Raw genomic sequence first — 26,288 nt, forward strand, 5'->3', positions numbered from 1 at the left:
TGACAGAGAAAGATGCAAAGGACAGGAAGAAATGGAAACAGATGATCCGCTGTGGTGACCCCTAATGGGAGCAGCTGAAAGTAGTAGTAGTAGTAGTCGTCGTAGTAGTAGTAGTAGTAGCTTTGTACTGGAACTCTTCACTTTATGGCATTTTTAACCAAAGAATGATTCAAGTACACTGCATACTTGTGATGATGTTATGGATTAGGGACTGTATGATGGCATCAGCCATGTACCATTGGAGCCGTATTAATTAAATTCTGCAATCTCAAATCTGCTGTTAAGGTTGGACAGCCATTGTGATCCTGTTTATGCTGCAAATACACTAGCTTCTCCGTGCTTCTCTAAGTGCTGTTATTCAATGGATTTTCAAAAGGATTTGAAGGTCGAAATTTCTGCCAAGTGAAGTGCTGATTAGGTTTCTATTGTCTGACTGGAGTGTTATCATGTCTGAGAGGTTGTTGGATTTGGGATACAGCTGAGTCAGTCCACGCAGAAAGTCAGCGAGTACTGCCGGTATTACAACTTCATGTAAAGCGTTGTATGTAACACGTTCGCATGTTGTATGTGATCATACAACATGTGAACAACTATTCAGACAAACGCAACAGCTGTCCATATGTGCTTTTATCTTCAATATTTGAACACATTATGCACACATAATCTATAAATATAATCTATTATAACTATATATATATCTTTCACTCACTCGCTCTCTCTCCCAGAGAGACTTTATATTTATATAAACCTGAAAAAATACATTTACTTGGGGATTTAGACATATATGTATTTATTTATTTATGCATTGATCTATCCTTATTTATTCATTTATGTATTCACTTATTTTGATTAGAAATGCAAACTTAATGATCATGCAGAAAAAAAGAAGTAACTTCATGACTGCTTACTTTGTACAGGACTCTACTCTGCAAGAGCACTCGGGGATTTTCTAGGGATGAGGGTATTTTTCTCTCCAACAGTTGACAGCTCAGCTACCAAATTCATTCGCAGTTTAGGGAGATGATTTATCTTACCAAAAACAGTTCTTGGGTTTTCTGAGAAAAAAAAAAAAAAGAAACATTTTATAGTATCCCTTTTTTTCTGAAGCAGCTGAAATATGGTGGTCTAAGTGTGGTCTAAGCATTTTTCTGCCTTCTGTGTGACATGGTAATTTACACACAGTCCCTGCTCCATGAATGCAAGTCACTTCCTCTCTCTCGCTCTCCTTCAAGCTCTCTCTCTCTCTCTCTCTCTCTCTCTCTCTCTCTCTCTCTCTCTCTCTCTCTCTCTCTCTCTCCCTCTATTTCTAGCCCCCACCCAGCTGTACATCAGTAAACCTGCTACTGGGAAAGAGGATAGTGTCATATATAAAAGAGAGAGAGAGAGAGAGAGGCAGACAACAGACAGAGAAAGAGAGCAAGCAAGCGGGGAAGAGGGGGGGGGAGAGAGAGCACAAAAAGGTGAGGGGGAAAGAGAGAGAGAGGGGGAGAGGGAGAGGGGGAAGAGAGAGAGGGGGAGAGGGAGACAGAGGGGGAGAGTAAGAGCGAGAGGGAGACAGAGGGGGGAGAGAGAGAGAGGGAGAGAGAGGGAGAGAAGGGGGAGAGGGAGAGAGCGAGAGAGAGCAAGCAGAAGAGGGAGACAGAGAGGGGAGAGAAAGAGAGGGGGAGAGAGAGGGAGGGAGAGAAGGGGGAGAGGGAGGAAGAGAGAGAGAGGGAGAGAAGGGGAGAGGGAGAGGGAGGAAGAGAGAGAGAGGGAGTGAAGAGGGAGAGGGACAGGGAGGAAGAGAGGGAGAGAGTGAGAGCAAGAGAGAGAGAGAGAGAGGCAGGGAGGGAGGGAGGGGTGAAGCCAAGTGATAGTAGGACAGAGTGCATGTTGTGGGGGCAGCATATCATCATATCATCATACTGCTGTGGTTTGATTGTGGAGTGAGCCAGCAGCAACTGAACCAAAACAAGAGGGGAGGAGACAAAACGAGGACACAGCTGGACTTCATCCGTGATCAGTAGAAAACACATCAGTTTGGGATCTGATTTTAGAAATTCTCCTGAAGTAACGCCGATTTAAATGAATCAAGTCCTATGAGTTTGCATTATGCCACCAAAGGACTGAAAATATAAAGTCACTTCCCTGCGAACCTGAACAACTGAGGGGGACAGGAGCGAGGAAGCAAGAAAAGCCGGACCTCCGTGCTTGGACCCAGACCAAAAGCGATATTTTGTACAGTGGGATCAAACGAAACATTACGGTAAGACTGTTAACCAGGATCAGACTATACAGTAGGTGGCATCGCTGCTGAAGCCTGAGGACGGGCTCTTTGTTGCTTAGCCCTGATAATACAAAAGCTACATGGCACAGCAAGGACAAGGGTTTTTTTCCTTCACAGACTTCAGAGGAATTGAACGGCGGATTTGATGAAACATTTCTGAGGGCAGGAAAGGGCAGGGCAGTTGTCACTCCATGTTAGACACTGGCAACAGACGTGTGTTAACTGAGCCTAAGTCATATCAAATGGCATGCCAGCCAAAATAATAGCCCCTTCAGGTACAGACGACTAAATGAGCTGCCTGCATTTTGACATCAGCGGGTAAAGCGCCCGGTGGGGGGTGGGGGGGGGGTGAAGAGGTGGATAGAGTGTGTGTGTGTGGGGGGGCTTATCATAAAATGTTTTGCATGGAATTTTTGTAATAATTCCACATATGCACATACATAAACACATACAGCTGTGCACACACACACATACATACACATACACACACACACACACACACACACACACACACACACACACACACACACACACACACACACACACACACACACAGTGACTAGCTTAGTGCACAGTGTCTCGGTTAAATGCACCCTAGGCTTAATGAAGTCCATGGCATTAACGTACACATTATTCCAAGGTGAGCTGAACACAGACAAGGACGACGGCACGGCAGGCTGTGTGCTGTGACACAAGTTACAATGGGGGAGAGGTTATTACAGGAGTTTGGTTTTGACCTTAAAATCTGCAGCGGGTTTGAATGGTACAGTAACTGGGCTCTGTGCTCACTCTTTTACTCTCAGAAGAGAACTGTGTTGTGTTGTTAATGTCTTTGCTATATGGGTAGATGTGCAAGAAGAACCTGTGTCGCGTGTGTTTAAGACAGCAATGCAAGGTAGAACATTTGGTTTTCAAAAAGAGCACATCACACTACACTCATTCCAGAGCATTTTAACTTCAAGTATGTAGTGACAGGCTGAATTATTTATGTCTGCAATTTCAAATCCGCTCTTAGGCTTGGACAGCTGTAGTCATTGCGTTTATGCTGTCAAATACACTAGCTTTTCCTCTGAATCTGAGGCGAGTAAGTGCTTTAAACTTGTTTATACTGCTGACTCGCAGACTGCTTTTGCAACACCGTAAATGCTGGTCACTGTAAACTTCCTCTTCTCTCACTTTCTGACAGATGTAAAAGTGAGGAGGCACTCCTTCCGGCTTGGTTTGTCCGACTTCTGAGTAAATCCGAGAAAGGATGGGGAGACGTGCAGCTGACCCAAAAACTCCAGTGCCACTTTTAGGGGTTCCGGCCCTGGTGGGGTCACGTGGATGGAAATCAATGGGGGCAGAGAGAGCTGGTGGACCGTCATCTGTGACATGGAGCCTTCAGTGCAGCGTTGGTGTTCAGACATCCCCGGGAATAAAATGGCCACCTGCCCAGCCCGGTGTAAAGCTGACAGACCTGCTCCCCACGCAACTGGACAACAGCATTACTCAAACATCCAATGGGTTTATTACCAAGGAATCTGAAGATGAGCAGATGTTACTGCAAACGAAGAGTTACAGAGAGGGGGGCGCTATTTTAAAACAGAAAAGCGTGGAATCCAAGACCAAAAAGGAGGTGACATTCAAAGCACTTCCAGAGCCCTCTGAGGAGGTGGCCTGCAGTTTGTGGAACAGTGGAAATTATTGCTATGCCAGGGCAATCAAGACTAACGCACACTTAACAGGGAATCTAGTGAATGGTAAGCCCAAATTAAAGCTCAACGCCCGCTACACCAACGGTAGTGTGGTTGACTCAGAGGCTATAGGTGGAATTAGTACTGATGGCAATGATGACACAGAGCCTGTAAAGGGTACAAGTTTTCATGGATCAGACCGAGCCAAACTTGTAGGCCATAATTTGGATCAGCCTGAGAAAGCAAAGCTGTTATCTGCCGCCCGACCTTTCAGTGTGTCACAAAAAATATGCAATCAATGTGGTGGAAGAAGAACTGCAGCCCTGGGAGCTCCTGCTCAGGCGGAGAAGAGGTCTAGTAGTGCCTGCCTAGAAAGAGCTAAATTAAAGTCAAGCCTTACCTCGCCCTCAACCTCTACACATCTGCTGTCTCATAATGCAGAGAAACACAGAGACCCCGCAAACAGTGACAGAGGGCTTGACCTCACGCTCAGCCAATCACGACTCTATCTTAATGGAGAAGCGAGTCACACAAAAATATCACATCCTCCATATCCAGCAAACTCCACTAATGGAGACTCGAGGGATCATCTGGTACCTCAACTGCATACACATCGCAACCACCATTCCACACCAACCCACCTCACAACCATCTTACACACTAAAACAATCACTGTCACCAAGGCAACTATTGAGACAAGGCAAGATGATGATGCTTTGAATTCTCTGGAAAACAAATCACAGGTCAGACAGATACCTCGGCCAAAAAGTTCAAGTTTGCCGGTACAAATGGCCACAGCTACCAGGTCAAACAACCCACAAACAAGTACTTACCTTCAGCACCCTAAAACACCACAACTTGTCACTGCACATTTGCTAAAAAATGTATGTGTACCTGTACACCCTACATCTGTCAGTACACCACTTCCGGTGATTTCGTTGGAATCTACTCGGTCGAACCTAACCACTTCCCCTCCAGCTGCGAACAAACATCACATGACCAAGACCCATGCACTTGCAAGGACACCTAACACACCCTGCAAAAACACACACCATGAAGCCACAGACTTAAATCCTTCAAAAACGTTCTCTCAAAGCATAGCTTCAAGTGCTAGCATGCCACATGAAACCACACCATGGCACTCAACTTACGCACATCAAAAAATCAGTGGCACAAATACTACTCAAAACCAATCTATGACACTAAAATCTCCCAATGCATTACAAACAATTAATATATCAGACCCCACTTACCAATCCAGCACGGCCGCACCATCTAAACCCCTAAGCACAGCCTTTACTGGACCTGAGCCAGTTACTAAACTGCAAACAACATCTTGCTCAAAAGTAAAGAGCAAATCGCCAAGAAAGGCCTATTGTGTTGACGTGACAATGTACCCAGCAGTATTCTCCACGCCTGCTAGAAATCCAAGCACATCCACAGCTAATACACTTGACAGCTCAATTCTCCCAAAAAATTGTTTGAATTGTGTCACCACTTCTTGTTTAGCTATGCCTGCTGTTACTAAACCTGTCAGCTCACAAATTCCCACCGAACCCCTCAGTTTCAATTTTGGTTCGGATACAACTGCAATGCTAAATACTAATACTGACTCTTTTCATACAGGGACACCCTGTAAAACTTTGAGTGCATCAACGTCAATTGATTTCTTGACCTCTAAAACTGCACCGCATGAGACTATAATTGCTGAGGCTTCTGACACTCAGTGCACAGTGAAAGACCTCCAGTCTCTGAGTAAGACACCACAACCTAAACTCTCAAACCTAAATGCCAAGTCAAATAGAATTACAATGCTCAACTGCAAACCTACATTTAGAAGCACGCTACATAAAATCATACCCATCAGGACTACTCCATCAAGCGTGAAAAACTCCACATCCAGCACCCCTCTCTCTACATCTCCAGGACTGACTGGAAACTCTAGTGAGACTCATCTATCACATTCAACTTCATCTCATCGATCGACTGATGCATCCCAACACACCAGAGAGCTAGAGCTTGACACCGCTCCATGCACAATTAAATCTTGTCATACACAAACCACAACAAACATCAAAAGTCATCCCCGTGATGGATCAGACATCTGCAAGGCTGTTGCAAGTTATCACGCCACAATAAATTCACAGTCTGACAGTCCCACAGCAATGCCAGCCTCGCTCTCAAAGAATCAATCTAAAAGACTAAATGATGCTCCAAAAGTATTGCCGACAAACAGTGACCAACATCACTTAGACATATCTCACCAAAACCTACAAACAAATGTATCTATTTGGTCAATACCCAATACACATGTCGCAAATCACGCAAGCATCAACAATATTGTCGAACCTATCCCAGCCATCAATTCAATTATCAAATCATGTTCAACTGAGAACAGGGACAAATGTAAAATGATCAATGAACCAGTAACGCAGAAGTCCACACTCCATAAAAACTCAAATCTCTTACAGGCCACTAACCTTGAGAATTATAATTCCCTCAGGAAGTCGGATAATTCCTGGCTGCAGGGATGCATAAATATAAAACAACAAGGGCAAGAACAACATGAAGGATACACAATCACAAAACAGGAGGGACACAGTGATCCACACCCACATGTCAAAACAGCAGAGGTGACACATTCAAATACAGAACGATTCGCTCTTGGCGTATCAGCAAGCCATGCAAATATTCAGCTTAAATCCGGCACCAACAAACATACACATAGCAAATACCCAGCATCCTCTGACATAGCACAAACAAACTGTAAGCCACTTATTGTATCACCGGCACACACTGCTGCACTTGTCAACCCTATCATCGAACTATCACACCAAAACTCTGACTCAGAAACATCATTACTGCAACACACGCTTACAAGTCCAGAGCTCTCAGTCAGTTCAAATGCCTCATTCGCCACAGATGTAGAGCTTTGTGCAAACACAGCCCCGGATACCGCTTCTAATGTCGTGTTGCCTGCATCATGGATGTACTTGGCATCCCTGCGCCGCATCCGTTCCAATGAGACACATTCAATGATCAGACCAGTTTCACAATTGAGCCCTGACCCCCTCCACCTCAGCCTGGAGGACCCTCGCCTGGCTCACTTCCACCCAGCTGGCGCAGCCCTGTTGCTTCCTCCCTCCCCACAGTGCTGCAAATCGGCAGCCCTACAACAAAGGCTAGAGACTGTAGAGGCCAGCCTAGAGACCAACAAGGACAGGATCTCTACACTGCTCAACATTATCCATGACCTGGAGATGTGCTATGCTCCCAGCAACGGGTAAGACACAAGGAGCTGGATGAACTGGAAGATTGAGAAGAGCAAGAGAGAGTGAGAGTGAGAGTGAGAGTGAGTGAGAGATGACATGGTACTTTCTCTGCTCTCTGACACCCATGAAACCTATGTTATGCTGTTCTATTATCTAGAAATTGTTATCATTTGGTCATTATTTTATGTGAAGTCTGTTTTCTAAACACCTGAACAAACTCATCATAAGAGTTTCATGAGCTTCACTTAGAAATAGTTTCAGTTCGCCCATCAGATTTTGTTAGCCATTTATATCATACCAGTTAAGAAGTGTGCCAATTTAAATGAAGTTGCTTGTCTCACCAGGCAGGAAATCTTGCAAAGAGATCACAACATCAAACTGTTATATATATATATATGAGGTTCAGAATTGGTCTTGTTTTGGCTTGTTGACTTTGCAGGCTGACGCTCAGGGTTGTGGTCATGCAGCAGAATTGTAAGTAATCCTGTTGGCTATAAAGCACCACAGTGATAGCAGGCTCAGGTTAAACATAACATTTGCTTAAACAAAGAAACATTAGGGATAGTATTAAATGCCTAGTAAAAGAAAATAATAAAGAATTTATTTGCCTATCTGGCAAGTTTTTTTTTTTACTTTATAAGTTATTAGAAATGTTGATACCAAGCAAAACCAAGGCTGAGGTATGAGTTCATCACTGTACAACTTAAGCATGTTGATGAAAGGGAATATCTACAAAAATGCAAGGCTGCAATGCTTTTGGAAGAAATCCTTAGAAGGCATGGGGGCAGATGAGTCACACGCTACAGCCATTTCATGAGATCATCTGTCTCAAAAGGCCATAATGTAACATAGGCCAAGAAATCAGAGAAAGACTTTTTACAAGTGAGACTGTTTACCTTATGTGGAGACTACTTGACAAGTAAGAAGCCCTAATCAAAGACAGAAGCCTCCTAACAAACTATTACCGTTCATCACATGAGCGAAATCTGTCTGACAAAGCCACATAGACAGATTTTTTCATGAGCTCATAAACTTGTGTTATTAATTTGTTATGTACTGCAAGTTTGGACTACAAGCTTGTGTGAAGAAGGCTACTAAGAAGGACAACTAGCACAGGGAGGATTATATTTATTTCTGTTAAAAAAAAAGCTGGGATTTACAAAATAGGCCTCATGAACATTCAGTTGGATTGTTGGTAAGCCAATCGAAGACACTAGAATTAGATTTTTTTTTTTTATGAAAAAATCAGAATCATTTCTTATAATGCACATATCAGACTTTTGTCCTTATTCAGTTTATCTGTGCCTTTTGAGTTTAGAATTGGCTACTGGAAGGTTGATGAAACTGACTTACTTCTGCTGGATGCACACTATATAGACTTTGTACCCTTACTGTGATTAGTTTGAGCTCACAAGATAGTGGTTCAACATATTTCCACTGGCTATACAGTAAGCGTACATACAACTAATTATATGCATCATTTTATATCTAGGGAGATTCTTGGTAACAAGAAAGCACAATATCAGAATTAGGTGAGCAATACTGCTGTGTAAATTGCACACAACGTGATGTTCAACCAAATGGCACACATTAAGTATATCCCCAAATCACAGTGTTGTCCAGAAGCTTGCATTATCCTTTTCAAAATATTTGGTTGAAGGCATTACTAACAGTTACATTCCATGTTTTCATTATTATCATTACAACTATATAGCAGGAAGTTGTATTGCTTGTTGTATAGTTTAATGTATTGTCTTCAGTTTTCACTGTTAATTAACATTTCTCCATTTTTATGTAACGTATGGTATGTAAGTTTAAAGGAATTGTATGAAAATCTTATGCCAAACCTTATTAAACATGGAATGAATCAATACTTTTTTTAACCCCTTTGTCTTCCCAATTGTTCTGGCCAATTACCCCACTCTTCCGAGCATGAATCAGTACTCTTAATATTGATGTGTGTACCATATATATATACACACTCACTGGCCACTTTATTAGGTACACCTTGCTAGTACCAGGTTGGACCCCCTTTTGCCTTCAGAACTGCCTTAATCCTTCATGGCATAGATTCAACAAGGTACTGGAAACATTCCTCAGAGAGTTTGGTCCATATTGACATGATAGCATCACGCAGTTGCTGCAGATTTGTCGGCTGCACATCCATGATGCGAATCTCCCGGTCCACCACATCCCAAAGGTGCTCTATTGGATTGAGATCTGGTGACTGTGGAGGCCATTTGAGTACAGTGAACTCATTGTCGTGTTCAAGAAACCAGTCTGAGATGATTTGAGCTTTATGACATGGCGCGTTATCCTGCTGGAAGTAGCCATCAGAAGATGGGAACACTGTGGTCATAAAGGGATGGACATGGTCAGCAACAATACTCAGGTAGGCTGTGGCGTTGACACGATGCTCAATTGGTACTAAGGGGCCCAAAGTGTGCCAAGAAAATATCCCCCACACCATTACACCACCACCACCAGCCTGAACCGTTGATACAAGGCAGGATGGAGCCATGCTTTCATGTTGTTGACGCCAAATTCTGACCCTACCATCCGAATGTCGCAGCAGAAATCGAGACTCATCAGACCAGGCAATGTTTTTCCAATCTTCTATTGCCCAATTTTGGTGAGCCTGTGCGAATTGTAGCCTCAGTTTCCTGTTCTTAGCTGACAGGAGTGGCACCCGGTGTGGTCTTCTGCAGCTGTAGCCCATCTGCCTCAAGGTTCGACGTGTTGTGCGTTCAGAGATGCTCTTCTGCATACCTCGGTTGTAATGAGTGGTTATTTGAGTTACTGTTGCCTATCTATCGGCTCAAACCAGTCTGGCCATTCTCCTCTGACCTCTGGCATCAGCAAGGCATTTTCGCCCACAGAACTGCCGCTCACTGGACATTTTCTCTTTTTCGGACCATTCTCTGTAAACCCTAGAGATGGTTGTGCGTGAAAATCCCAGTAGATCAGCAGTTTCTGAAATACTCAGACCAGCCCGTCTGGCACCAAAAACCATGCCACGTTCAAAGTCACTTAAATCACCTTTCTTCCCCATTCTGATGCTCGGTTTGAACTGCAGCAGATCGTCTTGACCATATCTACATGCCTAAATGCATTGAGTTGCTGCCATGTGATTGGCTGATTAGAAATTTGCGTTAACGAGCAGTTGGACAGGTGTGCCTAATAAAGTGGCCGGTGAGTGTAAATATATATATATATATATATATTTTTTTTTTTTCAAAACCTCCCTCACCCTTTTTTGGGTAGTGTGTGTTTTCCTCAAGCTCGTGCCCTCTACCAGTGGCCTGGGAGTTTGAAGCTTCTGCGCAGTATCTTAGTTGTTCCTAGGGCTGCACCCTTCTGGACAGAGACCTCAGATGTTGTTCCTGGAATCAGCTGGAGCCACTCTCCCTGTTTGGGGGTCACAGCCCCTAGTGTGCCTATTACCACTGGGACTACTATAGACTTCACTTCCACATCCAGCCTAATTTTTCCTTCAGCCCTTGGAATTTCTCTAGTTGCTTGAGTGCTTTCTTCCTGATGTTGCTGTTGCTCGGGATTGCTACATCCATCACTTCTGCTGTCTTCTGTTCCTTATTGACCACCACAATGTCTGGTGGGTTAGCCAGCACCTGCTTGGCAGTCTGGAACTTGAAGTCCCAAAGGATCTTAGTTCTGTCATTCTCAACCACCTTTGGGAGTGTCTCCTATTTGGACTTGGGGACTTCCAGTCTGTATTAAGTACAGATGTTCCTGTACACTGTCCCAGCCACTTTGTTATGCCTTTCAATGTGGACTTTCCCAGTTAGCATTTTACACCCTGCTACTGAGTGCTGTACTGTCCTGGGGGCATCTTTGCACAGCCTGCATCTTGGGTCTTGTCTGGTGTGGTAGACCCCTGTCTCAATCGATCTGGTCCTGAGTGCCTGTTCTTGTGCTGCTATAATCACAGCCTCTGTGCTGTCCTTCAGTTCCGCCTTTTCTAGCTACTGGTAATATTTCTCGATATCAGCTATGTCTTCTATCTGTTGATGGTACATCCCATGGAGGGGCTTGATCTTCCATGATACCGCTTCTTCTTCCTCCGCACTCTGGCTTCTGCTGCCTGAGGTACTCACTCGGCAGTTTGTCCAGGGGGCCCTCTTTCTGATGTACTCATGGATGTTCCTTGTTTTATCCTGGATAGTGGCCCTGACACTCACTAACCCTCAGCCCCCACCTTTGTGCTTATTGTACAGTCTCAGGCTGCTGGACGTTGGGTGGTACCCTCTGTGCATTGTGAGGAGTTTCCTTGTGCTGATATCTGTGGCCTTTATCTCCTCCTTTGGCCAGCTTATTATTCCAGCTGGGTATCTGATGACTGGTAGGGCATATGTGTTGATGGCTTGGATCTCATTCTCCCCATTGAGCTGGCTCCTCAGAACCTGCCTCAATCTCTGGAGGTATGTGGCTGTAGCTGACCTCCTTGCTGTCTCCTTGTGGTTTCCATTTGCCTGTGGAATACCAAGGTACTTGTAACTGTCCTGTATGGAGATGGCTAATGGTAACACCACTTCTAAAACTGTATCCACAGCCACTCTTTGTTAGGATCTGACTGAGGCGGCTCAGGTCTATGCAGAACAGCAGCAGAGACAGCGCATCACCTTGGTATAGGCCACATTTGATAGTTACCTGTGTGATTGTCTTTGAGTGGGCCTCAAGTTTTGTTTTCCACTGTCACATTGAGTTCTTGATGAAGGCTATTAGTCTCCTGTTTGCTTTGTATAGTGCCAAGCACTCCAGTAACCAGGTGTGGGACATTAAATCGTAGGCTTTCTTTTAGTCAATCCAGGCTGTGCTCAGGTTGGTCTGTCTGGTCTTAAGAGTCTTGGGCGACTGCTCTATCAACCAGTAGCTGATGCTTTGGCCCTCCGGTGTTGTTCCCAATTCCTCTCTGAGTTTTGCTTATGTATTGATTAATATGCCCATTCAGTTTAGTTGCTACAATGCCTGACAGGGTCTTACATGTTGTGGAGAGGCAGGTTATTGGCTGGTAGTTTGAAGATGTTGTACCCTTGCAGGGATCCTTCATGATCAGTATTGATCTCCCCTGTGTGTTAGCCAGTCCGGTTCATCTGTGTCACCAGGCATTCATGATGTGCCATTAGCTTCTTCAGCCAGTAGGCGTTAATCATGTCAGGGACTGGTACAGTCCAGCTCTTCATGCTTGAGACCCGTTGTTGGATGTTGGCCACTGTGATGATAACTGGTTCTTGTTCTGGGATATTGCTGTGGTCTGCTTATAGGTCCACCAGCCACTTGGCATTAGGGTTGTGTGATGCCTTTTCCCATATATCTTTCCGGTATCGCTCGGTCTCTGCTCTGGGTGGGTCTGATGTTGTTCCCTTGTTACTCCGCAGCTGGGATTACAATTTGATTCTTTGAGAAAAAGGCTATTTACTCTTTGGCTTCTGTTTCTCTTGTGTAGATACACTTGAGAAACAGAATACACTAGATACACTTCAGCCTGGTGGCCAGAGCTGTGAGTCTTTGTTTGACAGTTTCCAGAGCCTCTCATATGGGCATCTTGTTGTACTTCTTCAACCAGGGCCTGTCATTCATCACTGTAAACTGGTTAACATCTCTCTGGCTTACAGCCTTCTCTTCCATGTCCACCCTATCGCTTCACTGTTGGTGACCTGTGTTCTTAATCCAGTACCCAGACATCGTCATGATTATGGTTGCAGTGCCATATACAAACTTGTTGGTCTCTGCCCCTGTGGCAGTCGAGATATTGCATAAAGCTGTGTTCATCCGCAAGCAGGCTTTGTGATTATATTTTGTCACTTAGTCGTGGAAGCCAAGCCTGGGGGTTGACCGTTTTTAGTTTTGCCATGATTCTCATTTGAACCTCAGTAGCACCAGCTGTAATGGCTGGTAGGATTGTTTCAGCTGGTTGGAGTCTGTCCTCATGTATCTCCTGCCTACTGGGCAACCATTCAGGGTGCTGAATTGTACAGTCATCCTGTTGGAGCCTCTCCATCTCAAGTTGTGACAGTAGCTTCCTTCTATTGCTAGTCGAGTATCGAGCCACCAGCTCTTTCTGAGTGGAAGTGGGTCTCCTACTGGTCCACAGTTCCCATACATGCTTCATATGACCCCTCTTTGGGTCTGCTGTTAAAGTAACATTCCATCAGTTCCAGGTCCTCAGCCTTTGCCCATGAATGTCTTGTACCAGTAGCCCATTTCTCATCAGGTTGTCCTGGTTCCTCATCACCTGATGTGGACCTTGTTAACCCGGGCAAGCCGATATGACTGATTCTATTTGTGTTACTCTCACGCATGTCTGAGGTAGCTGGCTTGTATAGCATTAGGATTCTAAGCCACAGACTTACTGGAGACTCCTCCAAACCAGGGTTTGAACCCCCAAGCTCTGGCAAGAAAGCCAGTATTCTTACCTACTGAACCTACTGATCTATTGATCTATCCAGCTGCTATATATATATATATATATATATACACACACACACACACACACACACACACACACACACACACACACACACACACACACACACACACACACACACAGTTGAAATGTGAAATCTCTGCATATGGATTTGTGTAGCCTGCATGCATGCAGGCTTTGTGTGCATGCTTGTTTATGACAGAAACTTCTGATTGCACTTTAGACGACATGTCTGAAAGAGATTCTGCTGGCTATAGGACCCTTCTGGGATGAGCAACAGAAATTAAAATGGTCCTCTAGCAATGCGTCTCTGTCAATCATGCTCATCCACAGTGGTGTGCTAACAAGTTGTGAGTGTCTCTTAGGTCATGCTTCAGACTAACCAGCTCTTAATAACTGGCTGCAGACTGACATTTGGCTCTCTGCATGTTACTGTGCTCATTGCTGCCGATGGAGGTCAAGTTTGCGTTTTTAATGGAGAGAGAAGATGAGAAGATAAATGATGAAATTTGAACTGCTTGAATGTTTCACAAGTCATTATTGTTTACATCCATTGTTTTTTATTTCTTTTTCTTGTCTTTATTTTAGTCTCCGGTGCTACAAAACAGGACAGGACCTAAAAAACTGCTCAACATGTCAGAGGACTGCTTGCATAGTATATAGGTGAGATAAATAATCTTAATTCAATAGGCCACCTGAACTGACAGGTAGCTTTTGAAATGTTCAGTTATAATTGATGAGCTAAAACTCAATCTTTGCCAATCCATCAAACTGGGAAGTGGTTATATTCTTAATGTGTGGTATGTTATGTATCTGCCATGCCCCACAGGTTCAATAGGTGCTCAAAACAGGGAATTTCAAAGTCACAAATTTGTTTGGGCTGAAGGACATTCTGAAGGGAGTTATTTTTCTCGACAAACACACAGCAGTCTGAATCTTTCCAGTTTAGGGACCAGACTGCAACATCATTACGCAGTTTATAATTTAAAAATTCAATTGTTCTCCAACAGCTTGGAAAATAAATAGGTTAAAATTGATGTCTTGATACATGCTCAATAATCCAGTTAAGGAAATCTCCGAAAGTTAAATCACTGCATCTGGACTGGCTGGACTGACTGCAGGTAATGGCCTAAACCAACAATTGGTTTCATATGCAAACTGCATATGAAACCAATTGTTGGTTTTGGTGATTATGCAACTGTGCTGTTTATAAGATTGGGGATAAATGCAGTCAGTTGAGACTGAAGAGGTCACTTGGATGACTGATGACACGTTTCTCCCACTAAACATTATGTCCAGATGAACTCATTCTGCTTTCTGGGATTAAAATTATGTTTTGCATATTGTGGGGTTAATCAAGGTCATTACATGGGTTCCACATTCCTACATGTGATGCCTTAATAACCCCTTTCCAAAAATGTTGCGCATGATGAATGAGAATAAATCCAGGGACTTTAGCCTACATCAGTTTGTCTCAGTGGGTTTGAGTGTTTAGCCAATAAAAGTTATGTGACACAGATCTGATTATATTTAGCTTACTTTTAGCTTACTTTTTCAGATTTCCTATTGGTACATGTTTTGATATCAGGATGTATATGTAGTATGTGGAGGGGGGAAAATAAAGTGTCAGCAGAAGGTGTACACTTTTGCTTGCTTACGACATTAATCCTAAAGAAATAAAATCAACACCAGGATTTAATGCAGATATATCAGTAGCCCACTTCATGTGAGCTTGACGTGAGCTTCATGTATGCACATTGACTTCAACAGTCAATTGTAACTTGGTCAGGGGCATAGACAACTAATTAACAATAGGGGCTTTCTTAAATTTACTTATATTAATCCTCAAGCTGAATTGACCCGCATAGCCCTTCCATGACACCCTCCACTCCTGTGTCTATGATGATAATAACAATGATGATAATAATGTGACAAGGTCTTGACTCCGATAGTGAAACTCTCTTTTTGTTGGGCCCCCTCCTCAAAGAGGTCAGAGCAGAGGGTTGGCTGCAGAACAGCTGGAGCTTGTTGGGATTCAATATGTTGCTGAAGTACACCTCAGCAGACTGGATGCACGCTGACAAGGGGGCTTGACATTGGGCCCTCCAACTGAAGGGCGGTTTTCAACTCACTACACCAGACTGCCATCCAGAATATTAAACAGAATACCAGACACGTTTGCTTGTTGTTAGTTGTGGGGGGGGGGGGGGGGGGGAGACAAAGCATTCACCCAGATGCTTATCCTGTGGATTATGCTTCACTTTCTACCTTTGTGTTTGGCTGTTTGAATGATTACTTTTGAGTATACGAGAAATTGTGGATTGATTATATTAAACCACTATCAACTGCATGTACATCAGTATACGATAGCTCTCCAATTGTCTGTAGTAAAACATCAGCAATACTTCAGTTTATATCATATTCATAACATTTAAAAAAGAGCTTCATAAAAGCTACTCGGTGACTCGATCTGCACGTCATCTTTCAGGTTTTATTTACTTTATGCTGGGTACTTATGACATCTGTTTTTGTGTTTGCTTACTTGGACTAGGCCCGTCTTAAGAGAGAAACCCAACTGACTGTCAAAGGTCTCCATTTCGATGTTTTTATTCAAGCGATGGCCTGTAGCATATTTTAAGAATAACCCCGTTGAATATTCTCCTTATTCTATATGACAACATTGAATGCCGGTGGTGACATATTTTTTTTCCTTTATTTTAATTTTATTGGCATATTTATTTTCAGTTTTTTATTTTTTTAATTTCCTTGATTTTTTATTTTATTTTAATTTAAATTTAATTTTATGTTTTTTTGGGGGGGCCTCATGGTCTCACCAATCCACTTCTGACAAAAAACAAAACAAAAAAAAACAAAAAAATGGGGACATATTAAGGAGATTGATATGACGTCAAATAAACCGACCAATTTCATTGTAGACTGTTATGGTATTGATATGGATCTGACATGTGTGATTCTTACAGGAAAAGTCTAGCGTGTTTAGTTTGAATGTGAAGATGTCTCAGACACTACCAATAAGGACTAGCAACTAATGAGGGCACAGCTTATTATCATGAATGTGATGGTCTGAAATTTTGCATCTGCTTTGCTAAGAATTGTCATGGAAATCAGGTTGAGCCCAATTTGTCAATAAGTGGATCTGAAGTGCTACTATGCTCTTAGTTTGTATTCACCACATGAAACACGGCATGAGGAAAAGAAGACCATTTTCAATGATTAAGCCAGAAATACTGTTTGTGTAGAACTCCAATATGACTTTTTAAAATGAAACTGCCCATCAGTTTTGAAAACGTCATCTAATCAGCATAACTTGTAAAGTACATAATCGCGAAACATTCAAAGCATCTATCTTGATCGACGTATTTTCAAAACCTTCTTTGCATGATAAGTTGATTTTACTGGCTGGTGTCTGTTGGTATGCGGTCCTCAAAAGCCTATCTGAAAAAACGGAAATACCTGCAGAGAAAGGATATCTTTTCCAGTAATGCCCTCCTGCCCAAACAATTTTAGTGTTTTAAAATCCCACGAGCCCAGAGCCTCCTGCTTAGGAAGCACCGCACAGAAACGGAAGCTAAAGTCATTTGCATCAACAGAGTGAATTGCAGCATCCAGTGAGGATCTAACCAAAAGGGAAAGCACGGAACTGATGCAAAAACAAGCTGCTGACATTATATGAATGGTACAGTTATGCTGCAAGACTGAGACTTGTCAGGGGGATCATTTGCATTTTCTTTTACATAAGATGAATTTTCTTTTTTTTTTATTACCATTGATATTTTCCATTTTACCTTCCATATTTTTGTTTTTCCTGTGCTAATTTTGTCCTTTGTCTCCATGTACAGTGTGGAGTATGACTTCAGGCAACAAGAAAGACAACTCTTGGAGCTTCTGAATCATCCAACTAAGGAGAATAAAACTCTCCCCATCCCCCATTATCAATCCCACAACCTCACCCTGCTCAGAGAAGTCCTTATAAAGCACATGACTAAGTCAAAGGCCAAAAGCAAGAAGCTGTGCAAGACACTGATCAGATGGCTGCCCAGGAAACGCATGTAAATCTTTTGCAGATGCAGATGGACTGTAGGAGCTTTTGTGTTATACTGATTGGAAGCAGTATTTATAGAGCACTCCTGTAATTTATTCTTTTTTTTCCCCACCCATAGACTGGAAGTTTAGTATTGAATATGTTGCCTCCTGTAAGGTTTCCTCCTCCCCTGTACTTTCAAAGCAATCAAGTGGGAGTTTGAACTTGTAATTGCCTGTCTTTGTACCTGCCCTTTCAGCCTTCCTGCCATCTATTTGAAATGTTTTATTTTACTACTAAAGTTATTGCAATTTTGTCATCACAAACTCTAAAGAAGTTACAGGAGACATTCATTAAACTGTCTAATCATGACTTCAGACTTTCCTATTCAGCTGAATATATGGGAATAGAGATATATTGTGTTGTAGTGATATAACCTACTGAATATCAAAGGGGTGTGCCCAAATCTGAATTTTCGAGTAAAAAAAAAAATGTAACATCCGAATATCATCTACAGTATCTTTATTTTCTTTTGATAAGGTCATTGCTTTATGGCAATATACAATATACAACCATTGCACTAGCACAACCATACAACCATCAATATACAACCAAACAACCACTGCAGCTGAACATGAGGCTAATGTAACTAACATATTTCAGGGATTAATATCTATTTCGTAATAACAAATCAATAACCCATGTATACAATATTAAAAGCTCAGTAACCCTTTTTTTCCAGTGTGCAAGGTCCCCCAAGTCAACAAATTAATGACATAGTGAAATAGCTCTCAATAACTTTTTTTTGTCAAAGCTAGGTGTTAGCAACACATTGCTTACAAGCAATGTATGGATAACTTATTTACAAAGTTCCAACAGGGCAGGGTGTCTGGGTAGCGTAGCAGTCTATTCCATTGCCCACCAACACGGGGATCGCTGGTTCGAATCTCCGTGTTACCTCCGGCTTGGTCGGGCGTCCTTACAGACACAGTTGGCCGTGTCTGCGGGTGGGAAGCCGGATGTGGGTTTGTGTCCTGGTCGCTTCACTAATGCCTCCTCTGATTGGTCAAGGCGCCTGTTCAGGGGGGAGGGGGAACTGGGGGGGATAGCGTGATCCTCCCATGCGTTATGTCCCCCTGGGGAAACTCCTCACTGTCAGGTGAAATGAAGTGGTTGGCGACTCCACATGTAGGAGGCATGTGGTAGTCTGCAGCCGTCCCTGGATCGGCAGAGGGGGTGGAGCAGAGACCGGGACAGCTCGGAAGAGTCGGGTAATTGGATGGGTACAATTGGGGAGAAAAAGGGTGGAAAATTCCCCCCCCCAAAAAATAAAAAGTTTCAACAGGGCAGTGGTGGGGTCCATACGTCAAATGAACCATCGAATGAGCCATTTAAAAGTACCTATATTTAAAAATACTAATACTTGGAACATATTTTACATTCACTCGATTAACAATGAGGTTAGAAATATGTTAAAATTTAACATGAGCAGCGGTATCACATCTGTTTTCATGTTTTATCTGAATATGAATAGAAATGATATTTCTCAATAAGCATACAGATGGTGGTATCTCTCTAAACCCCTACAGTATGAATTAAGTTATGCATTAGAGGTTACTGATTTGTTGGTGTTTCCCTTGAATTGATCCCTCTCTGGCTTTTCCAACAGTTACTGTTATTTTTTAACAGAATCATTTGAAAGAGTATAAAAAATAAACCACACTTTATTGGCTATTTGTTTATTTGTTGAGCTTAATAAATGGTGTGTTTGTTTCCAATGGGCTTGTTGACTGTTGTTTTCTCAATCTGAGTTCATAGACTGAAAGTTTTCAGCCATAAAACATATCCACGTCTTCTCGTCCCTGGCGAGGTAAGACGCTTCACAACTACCAGTTGACCCTAAGAAAGTGGAAAATGGAACAACTGCTATTGTGCTACTCCCAATTGTGCAGATGGTCTCCAAATCCCTTAACAATCTGAAGCCTGACAGAGCTTTCTAAAAGGTTTTGGAGTCAAACAATGAGAAGAGGGAAGGCTGCAATGAAGCATGAGAAATTCCTACTGTCAAAATTTAAGACATGCAGATACAGGCACATATGCACTCATGCATGTACACACACATGCATGCAGGCCCACACACAAATAGAGCATAAACTCATAACTAAACTGTATGGAGGACTCCATTGGGGTGTTAATAAATTATTCAAACAAACCAAGGGGAAAGAGGGTTGTGGAGAAATTTGGATCATAGTTCAGAGATCACAAATATTTTTCTCTTACCTAAACTCCCTCATACACACTGAAGTTAATCATATTCATACATCCATTTGTGTATACCTATTTAATGCAGTTCAGGGTTGCGGATAGGCAACAGCACTAACTGCTGAACCAGTTTTATTAATTATTATTATTATTTTTATACTACTATTCCTATTACTACTAATAATATGACTACCACTACTACTATTGCTACTACTACTATTCCGACTACTACTACTACCACTGTTATCACTACTACGACTGTTAATACTACCACTACCCCGTTACTACTATTACTACGACTACTACTATCACTCCAACTACTGGTACTACTGTTACTAATACCACTACAACTACTACGACTACTACTACTGCTACTACTACTGCAAGTAGAAGACAATGAAGGAGAAGAAAAAGAATAATAGATAGAATAATAGAAGAAAAATAATAATTAATAAATATCGCCTGAATTATTGCTGAAATCAGGAGTCAGCAAGCCTTGATCATGTGAAAGGAGTGTTATGTAGCCTTACTAGCAAGCATTGCAATCATACTTTTTCATGAATACAAAAAAATGTCTCTTAACCTGCCTTCTTTGAGAGACAGTCCTTTGCAAGGGATAGAAATTGAGTTCCTTACTGGCGACTTCAGCTGAGATGCTGGAGTTCTGTGCAAATGGTGCTGGAAAGCATCACACCCTGAACTGCTAAAAAAAATCTCCAAGTCCCAAGGCCAAAGAAAATAATACATGAGAAAGGCCGGGTATCATATTGTACTTTCTGAACAAGCCATATCAGGGAGTATGTTTGGAAAGAATAAAATGACATTATATAAGAGGAAAAAAAGTAATTGCTGGTTGTGTAAAAATTAAAATTAAAGAGCCGTTTCCTTTTCAGCATTTGTTTGCAGACACAATACACAGACATTGCACAACAGTTAGCGGACATGATGCTCTAATCCAAATAAAGAGTTAAGAGGGGTTATTTTAACATTTTTAGCTCAATTTCTTCTAACTTGTGTTCGTGTGTGTGTGAGGCCAGCAGAGTGCCGTTGGAAACTATGCTACTATTGGGCGAAGAGGAGGGGGAAGGCATGTCCAGAAGCAGCAGGAGAAGGGGAAGGGTAGGAGTGTGGAGGTGAGAGTCGGAACTTTGAATGTTGGCACTATGACATGTAGGTGACTGGTATGACAATGGAAGATGCAGAGGATGGGAAGAGATGGAAACCGATGATCCGCTGTGGCGATCCCTAATGGGAGCAGTCGTAGTTCTTACTCGTGTATCACTATTTTGGGAAAATCCATGCAATCGGTTCTTACAATTACAATATACTTTTTTTGCTTGTTTTGTAACATTACCTGTTGCTGTGAAGATTCCCTTTGAATTAAAATTAAATATAATTAAATTAAATTACACTTGGCCCTGTGATGGCCTGGCGGCCAGTCCAGGGTGTCTCCCCGCCTGCTGCCCAATGACTGCTGGGATAGGCTGCAGCATCCCCGCCAACCTGGGAGCAGGATAAGCGCTTTGGATAATGGATGGATGGATGGAATCATTGTGTGTGTGTGTGTGTGTGTGTGTTTGTGTGTGTGTGTTTGTGTGTGTGAGAGAGAGAGAGAGAGAGAGAGAGAGAGAGAGAGAGAGAGAGAGAGAGAGAGAGAGAGAGAGAGAGAGAGAGAGAGAGAGAGAGAGCCCTGTGATGGCCTGGCGGCCTTTCCAGGGTGTCTCCCTGCTTGCCGCCCAATGACTGCTGGGATAGGCTCCTGCGACCCTGACAGCAGGATAAGCGGTTTGGATAATGGATGGATGGAAATTCAAATTGCTTTATTGGTATGACCATAGCAAAATACAGTATTGCCAAATACCAACACATTCTCATTCCCAACTCGTCAAAGACAGAAGCTTGGTCAGTGGCCTTACGCACCTAAAGCATCTGTATTGCACATGCAGGGCTATTCAATAGAGATTAATGGTGTAGTGTTCCAGTCGAAAAAAAAACCATTTATTCTGTTGCCTTGCAGTTCATAGACCAGAATGGCAACACACTCTTACGTTGGTCTATGAACTGCAAACTCAGTTGCCAGAATAAAATGTCGGCATTTTACGTTTCTGCAAACCATGGCTATGTTAAAATCTCGGTATTTCTGATCCAAAAATACGTTTCATGTCAACATTTTAACTTATAGCCAGTGTTGGTGGAGCCTGTGTCCGCATCACGTGACTGTCAAGTTTCTGTCTGCAAAAAAGGAAAAAAAAAAAGGCTTACATTTCATTTATTCTCAGTGGAATATACAATATTTTAAGATAGTTTCAGCATTCAGGACTCCAGGTGGTGACTAAAATGGTCGCCAATGCGACTAGTTTCTTAAAAAAAAATTCTGCCGAAGATTGGGGTAATTGGCTGGATACAACTGGAGAGAAAAAGGGAGGGGGGGTTACTATCTATGGTTTCAGGCATAAAATTCAATGCAGCCTACATGACTGCAGTGGAAGAAAAACCATTCACAAAGTTTAGCTCTCAGATTATGTTGATAAAGAATGGCATGGATGTGTCAAATACATGATAATGACACAGCATGTGCAGTTTGTAGGTTGCGTTGCAGATGAATTGAAAAGCAGTCTGCTGGAGGAGGCTCTAAAGGCAAATTACATCTCTCTTATAACTAATTGTGGAACAATGTCTCAGGAAAAGACAATGTCATTGTATACTGTAGGCACTTATCTGATTGAACAGCTGTGACCCGTCTCGTAGAGTTGCCCAACTTGATCGCAGCCATGCAAAAGGAACTCTAAATACTATGAAGTCACTGCTTGAAAATGCAGATCCACCCAAACCAAACTGGTGGGTACACAAAATGAGTGCTTTTGGAGCGGATGGTGCAAGTGTTAACATGGGTGCAACAGGGGGAATAGGGGCACGTTTCAGAGGTGATATATGTGAACATGTCCTGTCCTTCCACTATCTACCTCATCGTCTGGAACTGGCAATGCTGAGTACTCAAAAGGTCAGTGCCAATGATTGAGAAAGTCTATGACCTTTTGCAGCTGGTGTGAAAACATATCACTTCAGTCCTAAAAGCAAGCGAGAACTGAAGGCAATAAAGAATACATCGAGCGTTTCCCAAACCTCCCCTGGAGGACCACTTTTCCTGCATGTTTTAGATCTCTCCCTGCTCCAACACAGCTGATTTAAATGATCAGTTTGCTATTAAGCAGCCTCAGGATTTCATGTGATCCTTAAGGACAGGTTTGGGAAATGCTGGTGTAGACTATGGAAGGCAGAGCAAAACAAAGGCAGTTTGTTTTGCTCTGTCTTCCATTTTCCTGCCACACACTGCCTTTTCTTTCTCCTCTCTGGAAGAGAAGGGAAAGAAAGCAGCTGTTAAACAGTGTAGCATATGACATCACTATATTTTGGCTCCTGAAAATTTGATTTGGCTCCTAAATATTTTGGGAAAGGCTCCTAGATACACCTGCAACCTTAGTGCACAAAATAGGCTTGTTCTGCAATGTATTAAAGTTGTTTTGTTTTTCCTCCCTACATCTATCTTAATATTCCGCTCCTCATTTGTTGAGCACTCTTACCAACACCATTGATGGTTTCCGGGGGGGGAAATAAAGATATATATACATATATATATGTATCCCCTCTCCCCCGACGAGGTCCTAAACCTCATCACATCCAGTCACCCCACCACATGCTCCCTTGACCCGGTCCCCTCCCCTCTTCTTCCGTCTATAACACCTGAACTCCTTCCCTTTCTAACCCACTTTATCAACACCTCCCTCCAGGCAGGATGCCTTCCATCTGTCTTCAAGACTGCTAGAGTCACCCCCCTTCTCAAGAAACCATCACTTAACCCGTCTAACGTCAAAAACTACAGACCAGTTTCCCTTCTACCCTTTCTATCCAAAACTTTCGAATGCACTGTCTTTAACCAACTTTCTTTGTACCTCCACCAGAACAACCTCCTGGACCCCAACCAATCTGGGGTCAGGGTGGGTCACTCAACAGATACGGCCCTCCTTGCAGTGACAGAATCGCTGAACTCTGCGAGAGCAAACTCTCTCTCCTCTGTCCTGATAGTCCTGGACCTGTCAGCTGCGATCGACACAGCGAACCACCAGATCCTCCTCTCTACCCTCGAGGGGCTGGGTGTCACAGGCTCTGCACTCTCAATGTTTGCATCCTACCTGACGGGTTGCTCCTACCAAGTGACATGGAGGGGATCTGTGTCGGAGCTTCGCAGACTGACTACAGGCATTCCACAGGGTTCGGTTCTGGGTCCTCTCCTTTTCTCCCTGTACATGACATCCATGGGTTCTGTTATTCGCTCGCATGACTTCTCTTACCATTGTTATGCCGATGACACCCAGCTGATCTTGTCCTTTCCTCCCTCTGACACACAAATAGAGACACACATTGCTGCGTGCTTGACTTACATCTCGGAGTGGATGGCGACACACCACCTGAAGCTCAATCTGGACAAGACAGAGCTGATGTTCCTCCCGGGGAAAGGTTGCCTGCACAGAGACCTGGCCATCACCATTGACAACACCATGGTGATGCCAACTCGGACTGTGAGGAATCTGGGTGTGATCCTGGATGACCAACTGATGTTTGCTGCAATCGTTGCATCGGTTGCTCGCTCCTGCAGATTTCTCCCCTATAACATCAGGAGGATTCGCACATTCCTCACCAACAAGACGGCAAAGGTGCTCATCAAGGCTCTGGTCATCTCCCAGCCAGGCTATGGCAACTCCCTCCTTGCTGGTGCCCTGGCGTCGGCCATCACACCTCTGGAGCTTGTTCAGAAAGCTGCAGCTCGTCTGGTGTTCAACCGCCCTAAGTTCTCCCACACAACTCCCCTTCTCATGTCCTTTCACTGGCTCCCAGTAGCTGCTCGCATCCAATTTAAGACTCTGGTGCTAGCCTACAGGGCAGTGAAAAGAACAGCTCCTTCCTATCTCCAGGCCATGGTCAAGCCCTACAACCCCCCCCCCCCCGACCACTTCGCTCTGCTGCCTCGGGACGCCTGGTTGCCCCGTTGCTCAGAGGCCCCTGCTGCCGATTGACCCGGTCATGGCTCTTTTCTGTCCTGGCCCCACAGTGGTGGAATGAATTCCCCACTGATGTCAGGACAGCAGAGTCACTGCCCATCTTTCAGCGCAGGTTGAAAGCTCACCTCTTCAAGAACTACTACCCTGTTACTTGTTTTTAGCACTTATTGTATTCACTCATTAAAAAAAAAATCTCTTTCTTGCGCTTTTACTTTAGCGCTGGTTTTGCTCTTAGATGCTTGTTTAGATGCTCTTATGACCTCTGATGACTCGTATTTCTCCTAATTTCCTATGTTAAATGCACTTATTGTAAGTCGCTTTGGATAAAATCGTCAGCTAAATGACTGTAATGCAATGTAATGTCATATACACTCACTGGCCACTTTATTAGGTACACCTTGCTAGTACCGGGTTGGACCCCCTTTTGCCTTCAGAACTGCCTTAATCCTTCGTGGCATAGATTCAACAAGGTACTGGAAACATTCCTCAGAGAGTTTGGTCCATATTGACATGATAGCATCACGCAGTTGCTGCAGATTTGTCGGCTGCACATCCATGATGCGAATCTCCCGGTCCACCACATCCCAAAGGTGCTCTATTGGATTGAGATCTGGTGACTGTGGAGGCCATTTGAGTACAGTGAACTCATTGTCATGTTCAAGAAACCAGTCTGAGATGATTCGAGCTTTATGACATGGCGCGTTATCCTGCTGGAAGTAGCCATCAGAAGATGGGAACACTGTGGTCATAAAGGGATGGACATGGTCAGCAACAATACTCAGGTAGGCTGTGGCGTTGACACGATGCTCAATTGGTACTAAGGGGCCCAAAGTGTGCCAAGAAAATATCCCCCACACCATTACACCACCACCACCAGCCTGAACCGTTGATACAAGGCAGGATGGAGCCATGCTTTCATGTTGTTGACGCCAAATTCTGACCCTACCATCCGAATGTCGCAGCAGAAATCGAGACTCATCAGACCAGGCAACGTTTTTCCAATCTTCTATTGTCCAATTTTGGTGAGCCTGTGCGAATTGTAGCCTCAGTTTCCTGTTCTTAGCTGACAGGAGTGGCACCCGGTGTGGTCTTCTGCAGCTGTAGCCCATCTGCCTCAAGGTTCGACGTGTTGTGCGTTCAGAGATGCTCTTCTGCATACCTCGGTTGTAATGAGTGGTTATTTGAGTTACTGTTGCCTTTCTGTCAGCTCGAACCAGTCTGGCTATTCTCCTCTGACCTCTGGCATCAACAAGGCATTTTCGCCCACA

The 26,288-nt window shown here is 43.4% G+C and overlaps 1 protein-coding gene across 1 annotated transcript; it reads left to right on the plus strand.

Annotated features, from left to right (window-relative positions):
- Positions 1 to 1,884: 1,884 nt before the first annotated feature.
- On the plus strand, positions 1,885 to 19,414 carry LOC130117274 (mucin-3A). Its single transcript, XM_056285478.1, has 4 exons — positions 1,885 to 2,245; positions 3,453 to 7,225; positions 14,248 to 14,322; positions 17,520 to 19,414. Exons 2-4 carry the CDS (start codon positions 3,519 to 3,521, stop codon positions 17,731 to 17,733), a joined length of 3,996 nt encoding a protein of 1,331 aa, XP_056141453.1. The 5' UTR covers positions 1,885 to 2,245; positions 3,453 to 3,518; the 3' UTR covers positions 17,734 to 19,414.
- Positions 19,415 to 26,288: the final 6,874 nt, after the last annotated feature.

The sequence above is a fragment of the Lampris incognitus genome, chromosome 8, assembly GCF_029633865.1.
Source record: "Lampris incognitus isolate fLamInc1 chromosome 8, fLamInc1.hap2, whole genome shotgun sequence".
Classification (NCBI taxonomy): Eukaryota; Metazoa; Chordata; class Actinopteri; order Lampriformes; family Lampridae; genus Lampris; species Lampris incognitus.

Coding starts and splice junctions, on each gene's coding strand:
- LOC130117274 (XM_056285478.1), top strand. CDS start 3,519: ATGGGGAGACGTGCAGCTGACCCAAAAACTCCAGTGCCACTTTTAGGG. Junction 7,226..14,247: donor TGCTATGCTCCCAGCAACGG/GTAAGACACAAG, acceptor TCTTTATTTTAG/TCTCCGGTGCTACAAAACAG. Junction 14,323..17,519: donor ACTGCTTGCATAGTATATAG/GTGAGATAAATA, acceptor CTCCATGTACAG/TGTGGAGTATGACTTCAGGC.